At 37.5% G+C, this 12,955-nt stretch overlaps 1 protein-coding gene across 1 annotated transcript in view; it reads left to right on the forward strand.

Annotated features, from left to right (window-relative positions):
* The window catches only part of LOC139132730 (plectin-like), a 134,077-nt gene that overhangs the window by 54,216 nt on the left and 66,906 nt on the right, over positions 1-12,955 (forward strand). The window contains 4 exon segments of the mRNA XM_070698997.1: positions 6,301-6,318; positions 8,429-8,518; positions 8,844-8,921; positions 9,486-9,578. Of these exon segments, the coding sequence (XP_070555098.1) occupies positions 6,301-6,318; positions 8,429-8,518; positions 8,844-8,921; positions 9,486-9,578 (279 nt within the window).

Raw genomic sequence — 12,955 nt, forward strand, 5'->3', positions numbered from 1 at the left:
ACAACAGCAAATATTCATGTTTAAATTTATATAACAGCGTTTCCATTACAATTTCAAAACTTGCGTACGATTTTACGCAACTTGGTTCTTATTTGCGTAAAATGTATCAACAACTCGTACGGTGTTGGTGGGAATCGGTATCTGAAGTGAGTTGGGCAGTCTTTTCTGTCGAACTTGGGGGTTTCCTTTAATGCGCATGCTCTATTAACAGCAGATACTGATCAAAGTCCAGCGGGACCTCTCAAGATGCAACCCTACAGAGTGTAAATCGTCACCCGTAAACACTTTCCAAATAACATGCGACCTAATGACCATGATTAACTGTATTGTGTTACCAACAACGTAGACTCGATAGATTCTCGAATTTTTTGCATCTGTAGTGTCATTGTCTGTACAGAACTGATTGACACGATGCTTTGTGATGATGAAATACAAGGTTTCTTAAGAGTTGCCGTCCGCTAAAGTCTAAAATGTTGCATCATGATAAATGTCACTTGCAAGGTGCATATGTTCTATTTTGTCCTGCATTGAACCACGTTGAGGCAATGTAGTGCGAGTCAAGTATGTCCGTGTCAAGGGGCGGCATTTCTCAATGCTTTAGTTTATGCAGTCATGATTTTTTTTGCGTATTTCAGACTATTTTGCATAAAATACGCAGGATTTTGCGTAAACGGAAACGCTGTTACAGTATATACCTTTTACAATTTGAAAAACATTATTTGGATATTTACCTGTCAGAAAAAAAGTAAAAGAAAATTCGATAATATCTAATCACTGTTTACAGGAGGCAGCCATATTGATTTATCTAAGGTCACGTCTCAAATCTCTTAGATTGGGAGATTCTCAGGGCTATCTCGACACCGCTGTTACGCCAGTTTGCATATGATACAGGCATGAGTTTGTTGAATTGAATTGAAACTAGTATAGTTTCTTAGAATAAATTATGCCATTTTGGACATGAGTTTGTTGAATTGAATTGAAACTAGTATAGTTTCTTAGAATAAATTATGCCATTTTGGACAGGTACTTTTCTCACTGGGACAGGTACTTTTTATTTGACTTGTCCAGTGGACAGGTGGTTGAAAAAAAGTATTTCGAGCCCTGAAATTAAATTAAAAAATGTGAGGGACTAATTCAATAGATAAATAAATAAATCAATCAATCAATCAATTAAAAAAATAATGAAATATTAAGTTTCTAGGCAGAAGATCAAGATTTACATGTTTTACTCAACAGGATAAAAACTTTTGCCTCCAGCATGTCCAGTGATGAAGTTAACTTGTTCGTATGTTCTTACATAGTCACTTTCATGTATTTTACTCAGTACAAGTGGCAATAAGGTTAAATGGTGGTAAATGTGATTTTTGTGTTCAAATTCTAGTTAAGCTCTTTTTTACGTACTTTTACCAGGGAAGCATATATGACAACTCTGATATTCACTTATGACATTTCCTTTTTTGGTCAAATGTAGAAATTCCTAGAAGTCATCAAACCTCACCAGATAACAGCTGTTATTCAGTGGATTTCAGAGACTGTTTGGATTTATTATTAAATGATGGATGACTGACCATGTCTCTAGTTTCCCACAATATGTTGTAAAGAACCTATCATTCAGATTGCACAAAGCATTGCTGCAGACACTCTGATTAAACATGTCTGTAGTCCAAGCAGGTAGACCATTCTCTAGAAACCAGAAGCATGGTGGCAAGTATGCAGCTTTGTCGGATGGAATACTACATGTATGTGGTGATTCGGTGTCTTCTGAAGGTGTGATCTGACAATGGTTTATTTATTGCGTAAGATTGAAGTCCTGCGACAAAACATTTTCTCTGAGCAATTGTCCCCAGTTATTCAACTTCTTGGACAGAAAACTATTCAGGACGCATTATTAATGTCATAATGTCATAATTTATTCTTAAAGATAATTGCTACCCGCATGAGACAGAAAACAGCTGAAGAGGTGTTGATCAGGGATACAAAATGATAATAGTCAATGTAATAAAACTAGTTTGGCTCAAACACAGCAATTGAAATGAGTCAGTTACTGACATCAAAACAAGTCTTAAATCTTTCAGGCTCATTGATTGCTTACTGTTTTTCTCAAGAAATCATTTGTTCTTTTACAAAGTATGCAGCGGGAGGGTTAAAAGACTACGTGAGCAGTGTTCTCCAAACAGCTATTATAGAGTGGTGGTCACCACTCATTAATTTTTGATAAACAATAGAAACTCATTACCATAACAATTACACATATTGTTATGCAAATCAGCCGCCACTCTATCAGAAAATCCTGGGGAGATCACTGCTGAGTCCTCTCCACTACCAAGAGAGTTTACCATACTGTGTTTATCCCAGGTACTGGCATACACACCAACATTCTGATGACGTTGGGACTGGATGATAGATTCGGTTCATCATCCACACAGAAGAAAGGGGACCTTTGTTAAAAATTACTGAAGTCTATACCTTTACAGATTGAGACTGTACACTGTAAGCGTGATTGTATTTTCAAATGGATTTTGTCAGGTTCTTAAATCCTATTATTCATTTTGAATTTTCCCCACAAATGTTGTAGAATTTCCTTGGTCACCCTTCAAGCAGAACACTGTATTGCCACAAGTTACTTGAAACCTTGCAATTGTATATCTTACCACAAAACCCAACAATGGAAACTGTGTACATTTGTTTTTTGCAAGGATTTCTAAAATGGGTACTTTTAATTAAATTGGTTGAGAACCTTGGCAACCCTCCCTGTTCTGCATTGATATGATTGTCGTGATTCCCCTGGCACTGTATACATGTCTAGGGAACCTTAGAGGTGTGTATACATGTATGTCACTCTTACTAATGGTGGGATGGGTAGCCATTTGGTTTTATAACCGCAATGGTCAGTCTTTGTGCTGTGAGAGATTAGAGTGTGATTAAGGTAGCTACATACCTTTTAGACACTTTCAGATTTTTATTTTTTTCTCCATTGAACACGTCCCAAACCCCAATAAAGTATACATTTTCTGAAAGCCCTGATATAGAGCTATCCGACCAAGCACAGTACACGGTCATTATTTGCATAGGAGTCACGTGACAAGCGTTTTGCTGAACCTTCCAAAAACCGTTTTTTCCCGCCTTATGCAAACACGCTGCAAGATTTCCGGTTAGAATTTCTTCATTGACAAGACTTGACAATATCCTTCAAAACCGTGTCTGCGATTTTCTTTATATGCCTTTGTTTTTTTTTAATGCGCTCTTAAAGGTGTTAGATGAAGGTGCTTTTCAAGGAATTTTAATTATCACGCCATATAATTTGAATGGAGCCTCCAGGAAAAAATCGCAGACACGGTTTTGAAGGATATTGTCAAGGCTTGTCAATGAAGAAATTCTAACCGGAAATCTTGCAGCGTGTTTGCATAAGGCGGGAAAAACCGGTTTTTGGAAGGTTCAGCAAAACGCTTGTCACGTGACTCCTATGCAAATAATGACCAGGTACTGTGCTTGGTCGGATAGCTCTATATCAGGGCTTTCAGAAAATGTATATTTTATTGGGGTTTGGGACGTGTTCAATTGAGAAAAAAATAAAAATCTGAAAGTGTCCAAAAGGTATGTAGCTACCTTAAATGATTTCACAAATATTTGGGTTTTACTACGAGTTCAAAGTGTGTGCTTGCCGTGGATCGATATGAAAGCAATGTGCGACATATTCGGTGAAATGTTTTATGGTCCGTGGATAGGATTGTGAACCATGTACTATTTAAATACGATTTTGTTCTCTGTAGGTTAGAGTAATATGTCTCTAGATGTGCATGTATATGCAATGTGTACGTGTTGGTTGATATGGTGTGTTATTATATTCAGTGAAAGCTGTTGGTAATATTGCAAAATGCATGATTTTTTTGTCAAAGCATTGTCTTTTGCCAGGCCTGCATTTTCTGGTTTGCCACGAAACAGTACGGTATAGTTCATCAGTGGTCGTTCCCCCTGGTGAGGTCGACAGACTTTCAATCACATTGTTGTCCCTCCAGTCCAGGGGCACAAATGTTTACCACACTTTGGGGCTCACACAGATGCTGAGGATACAGAAATCTTTTATATTTGTGCAGTTGTCCGTGATCAGCACAGAGAACTTGTTACCAACCGAGCTAAGTCTGTTGTGTGATTTATTGAACCACGCCACTTTTGTGTCCAGTTAATTACTTTTTTGGTACCAAGTATCCTGTACATTCGGTGCTGCTGTTTTTCCAACATACCCGGCCGTGTGGCATTCTTTCGCTCACCAATGTAACGTAACAGGATTGGTTGATTACTGCAACCGGACAAAAGTTTTGTAAGGTTGTGGACCTCAGGAGGATAGTGTTGTTATTTCAGACTGAAAATGTCGTAAACTTGAAGCATTGAAAGGAAGAATTTCAGTTATTTTGTCACCTTGAGGCACTTCTGTCTTTTAAAAGTCAGGTTTTGGGACATCTGTGTGAAGTGTTTGCTTAATTTTCGCCTGTAGAATTCAAAACAGGGATGGCAGCCATTTTGAATTTCAAGCGCATGTATATATTGGGTAATTTGTCTCTCAGGTTCCAATTGTTGCACAGTAACCCCAGCTTTTATTCTTGATTTTGAAAGGTTTACATGTAAAGTATCTGTAGTACAATTTTGAGCAAAAGTTTAAATTTTTCAATTTTGAGGTGCGGAGTGCCTTCATTTATAATCAGTGTTAAAGAACTGTACAAAAGTCATGTAAATCAAAAGACATTTTGCTGTGTAGACAAATCAGACGGTGAATTGACAGATAATTGCCAAGGGTTGGCTCAGAGAATCTGTACAGCATGGAATTTACTCTGCGGTGCTGCTGTTCTTGAACAAAATCTGTCTTCTGTAATGTAAAAGAACAGCGATAATACGATAAACTACCAGTCAGGCACTTTTCCCGCAATACTGTTTAATGACATGATCTCACAAAAATGTGTTTTTACAAGGTACTCGTAGCGTTGAATTGCTCTTCTCTGATTATATGTAAATTTGCTGTTGGATTTCATAATATCACTGTCTGGTAACAATAAGATAAGTAACCATGGAAAGTAAAGGGGAAGATGTTCTGTAACCATGGTAACAGTGGATGTTATCTTCCACTTCTACATGGGGACATGATTGGGATACCCGTCGATCGCACCATGATGGTGTGGTTACTTGAAAATGATTGAATGATCAGAGGAAGATTTATGTAATGGACCACAACAATCAGTCCTGACTACCACAGAAAGTGTTTCCTGTCTGAATGGATGACCGTTGATATACGATATCCTGGCAATAGTAACAAACAGTTCCTTAGGTCTGTTGCACAGTAGGGACTCTTGAGTGACGATTGTCCTACTGTGCACAATCTATATGGCGCCCTCACAGTCAGAAAATAACCTATATCTTTGGCCATATTTGTGCATTATGGGTAATTATTTTAGAGGTCAACATTAGGTCAAGAAACTTTTCAAGCCAATCAGATGTCAAAAAGATGAATTAAAGTGTGAAGTTCATTTTCCTTCAGAATTTTCATCAAAACTTTGTCATCGAAACTTGTAATGGTTTCCACATGTTTCTATAGGTATTGTGTAAATCATGTTAGTCTAGAACACATTGTTCTTAAAAAGATTTAAGAAAGCTTGTAGTTTCGTTTCCTGCCCAAGTGCACAATGGTTTGCAAAGGTTGTATTTCAGTGATAAACAGTTTCTGTTCACTCAGTGAACCATATCAGACATTGTCTTGACAAATTTATTATAGAAACATCTGGTAGGTACATATACATGCATAATAGTATATACACATTGTAAAATATACTAATCATGTACTTTCAGTCAACATTTCCTGGTTTCCATGGATACTAGTCTATGGATCAAGTCACAGGCATGAAGGTTCAAAGGGGCTGACGAGTGTCAAAATCACAAACTGTTAAGCTGGGCTGTCCACATATATCGTAGACTTTGTTATATCCTGTTATTTGATCTGTGTGTTTGTATTATATTGTTGATATTTTACGATAAATGGTGTAACATATGTGCTGATGCTTATCTAGTCACCTGATAATGATGCGTCACAATGGTCGACAAAAACACAACGTACAATTATACTGTATATGCTATTGTCTTAACTGTATTCTTTCTCTTATTGCCTTACTTCTGTGCTCTCAAGAAACAAAAACGACAACATTAAAACGAAAACAACAAAAGGCTCTCTGTTAACTGATGCTGTTGGTCTTTTTTATCATTTTTTTTCTCACGACACTAATGTTTCTGTCACCTTTTTCTTTACTTTTGCCGCAGCACTGGAAGCATGATGAGGTAATAAAAACAAATCTGTACCTGCTGATTTCTCATTTGCACGCTTTAAAAAAAAATGCACAGGTCAAATAAGCGATTTTATTGACCTTGTATGCTGGCCTGTAGAGGTCCTATGACTAGTTTATTGACATGCATTATGGCATGTAGTGACATGTAGCAATGATTTACCCTTGTGTGAATCAGAAGTAAATTTTGTTAGATTGCAGGTAAATTACTGGAAGTGTTGCAAGCAATATACTTCATTGGAAAGAATAGAAAATTAAATAACAATTGTAATGCTTTTAGTGATTTTGTGAGGTATATTATTATTAAATTGACTGGCCTAGTAGAATTAGTGGACCAATAGAAACAATGTTATTGCCCTGTGGTACAACTGACATGAAATTTCACATACAGTTTGCTGATTGGTTTGTCCTTGTTCAATAAGCAATTTACCAACCTCCAAAAAAAAAATTCAAATTCTGTCCTGTTATTGAATTTATCAACCATTTGTATCAAACAATCTAAAAAAAATCAAAGTATTGACCTCTCAAATAGTACTTGCTAGTATTTCGCTGAGCTAGGGCTTTCAGCAAGCGTGCCTGTAAATCACCAATGTACATATCAGATCGATCTACTGAGTATCAGCGTGTACCCACAGCAAGCTTTAACTAACATCTAAAACATAACATAGTGTAACATATAGAAAAATGTGTGTTGTTTTCTTTTTTTGTCATTATTACACATTCTTTTGTTTACATTTTCATAATACACTAATATTTTAGAGCATAACAGTGTGTGTTTTGAGTTGAAGTAGTCGCTTTGTTTCAGTTTTCATGCATAATGTACATTTCAGATTCATATATTTGAGTTATTCATCTCATTATTTGGTCTAGCAAGTTCATGTACATGGTTTCACCTCCCATCAGTGAAAGTCATGAATGCTCTCCCTCCCCCACTCCCACTCCTGATGAGAAAGGCAGACTTGCATAATTCTTTCATAACAAAACTTTAGTTAGTAATGAGATAGAGCTTTCCACAATGCATGGTAGTGACTAGGTCATTTATTCAAAGTCCAACAAATGCCTTCACAAACATTTGACAAGACCTGAACAGTTTATTTTTCTGAGCATGACTTGGAATTTTCAAGATGAACTGAGCTCGTAAGTCAGAGAGAGGGACTATGAGAGGAGAATTGACCATTCGGCTTTGAAACCAAAGTTAATGCACATTTTTTATGTTAATATCATATTGTACCACAAGTCAGTTACCATGCGTCAAATTGCACCACATGTCAACATATTGCATTACAGAATGCAATATGTTAAAGAATTATCACATACATATCCACTCTGACATATCACATATTATCGTCCTTGGTCATGGCAGTAGCTTGATGTGTCACCGCACAAGGAGCATCATGGAGTTCAAATAAAGCTTCCAGCTCCTGGAAATGTTTGTCATTGGGCTGCAAGGTTCATCGAGTTGCGGTCTTGCTACATCATCATACAGCACAGCACAGTGTTCCACATCACACTGCATCACAGCAGAACACATGTCACATCATACATGTACATAGCACAGCAAGTGCTCATGTGTATATCTTAACACGTCACTCCTAGCAAATGTCAATGTCTGAGCACATCAGCAAGTTAATTTTTGAAATGCATAACACACTAAAATTTTCGTGACAGTACACCACGGAACACAATCCACCATTACATTTCACCTAACACAATGATGCACCTGGCTCATATTTGTATATATATCGCTGGCCCATTCAGTATGCTTGCAGTTAGTGTTATTGTACACCCAACTGGAACCCCTATTGCATCATATGTAGCTTTGTAGAGTGTCATATCTGCATCATGCCCATGCACAGGATAATTTTCCACTAGTGTGTAAAAAAATCCATTGCATTGTGCGTAAGTACAGTCATGCTGAAATCATGGTTTTGTTTGTGTCATGAATTCCGTGGTAACCATGGCAAGTACATACATGAGTGTATGCCATATCATTGAATCATTTATTTGTCTAAGGAAAAAGCCTCTGTTGAACTTTGCAACAAGGCTGGAAAAGGCACCACATGTAACATTCAATGTCTCAATATATATTTGACCTTACTTTTCAGGCTCGTAAAAAGATCAGCGACCTCTATGAAGATTTGCGAGACGGACACAACTTGATTTCACTGCTGGAAGTCCTTTCACAGGAGATTATCGTAAGTACAAGAGTTTCTTGCTTTTTACAAGGCCATTAGAAAATAAATTCATCTTGCTGGCAGCAGGTTATTGGTTACCTAAAAACAAACGATATTGCCTTATGATGTTAGAGGGCGCTGTTCATGTTTGACTCAGACAGCTGCAAAGTGTAAAGCATCATAACTTGTCAGTGTTCTGTTCATATTAACTATGAAACATTGTCCAGGACAGCAAACTTTGAATGAAATTTGAATTTTATATAACTACAGTTAAAAAGACGCAGTTCAGTATTAACAGTTGATATGTCCAGTGTCCTGTTCATTTTGTTATTATTTTCTTTTACAGCCAAGAGAAAGAGGAAGGCTTCGGTTTCATCGACTACAAAACGTACAGAATGCCCTGGACTTTCTGAGATACAAGAAGGTGAGTGCATTAGGCAGATTGGGAATATCTTGAATTGATTTGATGGCAATTAGCATTTCATGTAGAACAACTGACAACATCATCTAGTCATCATCATGTGTTGCAACTTGCTCAATCAGCCGATCTTCTTTCAATCCGCTATCAAAGTTTGGAGTGTGAAAGTGTGTATTTCTGATCAAAGCAACGGCTGGAAATTAATTTTTAGTTGTAAGGGATCTGCTGGACAATTTGTTCAAAAAACCGAACCAAATCTTGGATGTTGGCATGTGAAGGAACTTGCATTGTAATGACAAAGTTTGTTCAGATAGTTTGTTCATCAACTAGATGTATTGCATTAATTTTCTGAAAGTTAAAACTATCTCAGTTGTTGTACGCAGATTACAAATGAAAATACTAAAAGTATCCTAGGACTTAAATTTTAACATTGTTTGACATTGTTGGGTAAAAATGCTCACTCCCAATGAAAGTTATTTTAAGAAACATCCCCTAATTGTGAAATTTCATTTCATATGAAATCTAAAATCTAAATAATTTGTAAGTTCACTTCATAAATTTGTTTTTCAGATCAAACTTGTCAACATTCGTAATGATGACATAGTCGATGGTAACCCTAAGCTGACCCTTGGACTCATCTGGACCATCATCCTTCACTTCCAGGTCAGTCTAGTTGCCAGGCAACAAATGGTTGCCTGGCAACCAGTATGTTGTCTCTTCCCCTTTCTTGCCAAAGAGGTGATAATTCTACATCCATGCATTTTACAAGCACATCCGTTGCTTTCTGTATACACAGACTGGCATGTGGGAAATATCAATCGCGACTCGGGTTATTCATGTAATCGCTCAGGAAAAAAAATACAAATGAAAGTTAATCAACGAGCAGCTATGGCGGAATTTCACTGGTTGAATTGTAGGTTGTTTTGAGTTCTCCTGGGAAATGTCCAGTGTACCCTGGCATGCAGAACATAAATATTGATAATCGAAACACCATGGCGATAGAATCTGTGTTTCTTCATCTGAGACTTGCAGAATGTTATCCGCAGTCATTCTTCCTTAGAGAAGTTGAATTGATTAGCCAGTCAGTCTGATGAAAATATGTAAAATGCTGAAAGAGGCAATTTCTATAGATCTGCTCATTTTGAGCAACAATGTTATAATATCACTGGTGTATTGGATGGAGTTTCACGACCCAAGTATTAGCTGAGCAGTCAGTGTTTTGTGTGATACTGCAAAGGTCAGACAGTGAAGTGTGTAATTATAACACTTTGCCAGAGTACCAAAGGATAAATACGGAATTCTGCAAATAGCTTTTTTGCCACAGCTGAGCACGAGAAGAGATGGGAGCTTCTAAAGTCTTGTACAAATGACATCCATACTGATAAATTTCATGCAATTACTCCTCCAATTACTTCCCCACATGGAAGTTACATAAAACTTCAAAAGTTCCTCGTCTCTCAAAGGTAACGTGCATCAAAAACTCAAATATTGGATCGGAAGTTCAAAGCTACTTGTGTGGTCCCGCAAAAAAGCAGTTCAACTCTGTCCAGGCTGCATTTTTTTTCAAAGTAACATTTTAAGATGGTCATTTGATAGGTTGCAAAACAAGCTTTAAAACCCGACGCCTGTCACCGTATTAGAAAAAGGCCGACATGTTCATCCTCCAGGGGGACGCAGCACTCCTGCTAGACATGTGTTGAACCGCGAGTGCAGCCCAGGTTTAAGACATTGTCATCGATGCCATTACATGTACCTCTCAATACAGCTTGTGTACGAGACGACACACAATAGCCCTCTTATCTGATCACCTTGATTTCTATACTAATGGCTCCTCAATCTTTGGAAGGCATTGTTCTCTTACAAGCCCTCAAGGCCGATTTCTTTACCTACGACAAGCTTATGCATTAAACATATGTCGGTACAGTAATTACTGTTCCAAAAACAAACTCAAAGACTTCATTCATGTTGTAGAGAAGGGATTTGGAACATTTCTTTTCAGAGAATTAATCAGAGAAAGACCAAGCTCTTAATCCCCACTGTCCCAAAGTAACCATCATTTGAAAGTCAAAATAGTCTGCTTCCTTCATTGTAGTCGAGAGTTCAGTCTCTCACTTCTACTGTCTATGTCCTCATGTACGCGTATCTATAAACCCAGTTGCCAACTTTCAAACAAAAAGTGTTTTGCAAAACTTTTCATTTCCCTTTGGTTTATAAAAAGTTTTTTTCCAACTTGCAGGTCAAGAAATATTTAATTGTGGAAATCTTTAATTTGAAAACATAATGACATTGTAAATCGACGTAACACTTTTGAATTGATAACATTGTGGTTTTTGCAGTTATAATACCCATCAGTCATAATTTAGAGATGTTTTAATTTTACATTTTATAGGTTTATCATCACATTACCAAAGAAGTCAGTTGTTCTGTCTCTAATCAGTATCAATTTTCATTTTTGTCGTGAAAGACAACACAAATGTTTGCAGTGCCATGCCAGTCTGTAATATGAGAAAGGTTTTAATAAGAAGGCTTCTTTGTTAATTTTCTCAGTTTTACGGTGATGATAGAAATATGTGCACTGCAAAAGCGATTATAAGAAAATTGTACAAAATTTATACTGCAAAATTACACTCAATTTTTTTCTAAAAATTGTAATCAACTATGTCCCTGAATTTTTAAAATGTACTCTATAAAGATATTTTTCAAATTAAAATGTCTTCAGAAACGAATAAAACAGAATGTTCATCACGCAGCAGTGACCATTTTTGATCATTTTTGGTGGGAGAGTTCTAATTGCTGGTTATTAGTCTGCACAGGGTGTGTGTAGAAATGGTGATAGCTCCACTGATTGCGTAGATTGCAATGGATTAGTGATTGCGTAGACTTGAATGGATTGGTTCAGCAAAGCTCTGCTTGTTAGGTTTCAATTTGACCTTTAACCTTTGTAACTCCGGGAGCCAACCCTCTTTTGAAAAATGCTAACGTACACACGAGGCATCGGTCTAAGTTTAGTAAACTTGATTGACCCAAAAATAGTACAACAGCTTTGCTGCAGAGAACAGAGAAACCATCAACAGAACCATTGAAACTTTTGTCCTGGAATATCTGATACCCAGAAAAACACATTGTTGTCAATGGATTTAACATGTAGCAGGCTTCAATTCAGGGTCCAAACTTTTTTTTCTCTCTCCTGGAGGTAATTCTCTTTCCACATGTCCCCTCTGGAAATAAATTATTAAGAAATGTGACCTCCGTATCAATCCTCCGGAATGCTGCAAATGCCGCAGATACAAAACAACCCGAGGGGGCTATATCGAGACCTGGTCATTTTATTTTTGCAGGGGATGTGAGACCCGTCCTAATTTTCACTGATTTAAAGAAACGGCCGTAAGGTGGAGTCGAGTTCATTGTTATGCAATATGTGGGGGTGAAGGCCTTGGGAGTGATGTGCGTTTATTTGGGGAGTACATGTAGAACCCCTCGCTTGGCCTCTAGGATGGCTTTAGAAGGGAACTGTAGTATTATTACAGTAGCCACTCAGGGAGTTTGATTCAAAAAAGTTCTGGCCGGCAGCCTGGGCAGACTAAAGCCCTGAAGGCTGCAGGAATAGTGGAGATCTTGGTTATCATAGTGGTGCATCTATCGCCAGTGGTGCTGGGCTGTGCTTTTTTGTTGGGAATATGAGTTTCCAAAATGGTGGACTGTCACCGGCCGATGTCAACTTCCGAGTTGAACCTGATGGTGAGTTAGTTGCCCTGCGCGTGATTTAGTGCGTGTGCCTATTTTCATGGGTTCATCAATTTACAAACAGAAGAGAACTGAGATGTAGGGTCAACCAAAACATTGCATGTCATCAGAAGGATTTATTACATGTGAATGAGTGATTTTCATTGTTCAGTGTGCCATTCTGGTGGGGTAAAAGTTTTGTTTTGGATGGCAAACTTGACTTTAAATCCGTAATGCAGTGACTAGCAGTCAATTAAATTTTGTTGTACTTGTATACAGTATCAATGCAAAGTTTTATGGAGGTCGAAGGTCAAGTT

The sequence above is a fragment of the Ptychodera flava genome, chromosome 5 (genome assembly GCF_041260155.1).
Source record: "Ptychodera flava strain L36383 chromosome 5, AS_Pfla_20210202, whole genome shotgun sequence".
Classification (NCBI taxonomy): Eukaryota; Metazoa; Hemichordata; class Enteropneusta; family Ptychoderidae; genus Ptychodera; species Ptychodera flava.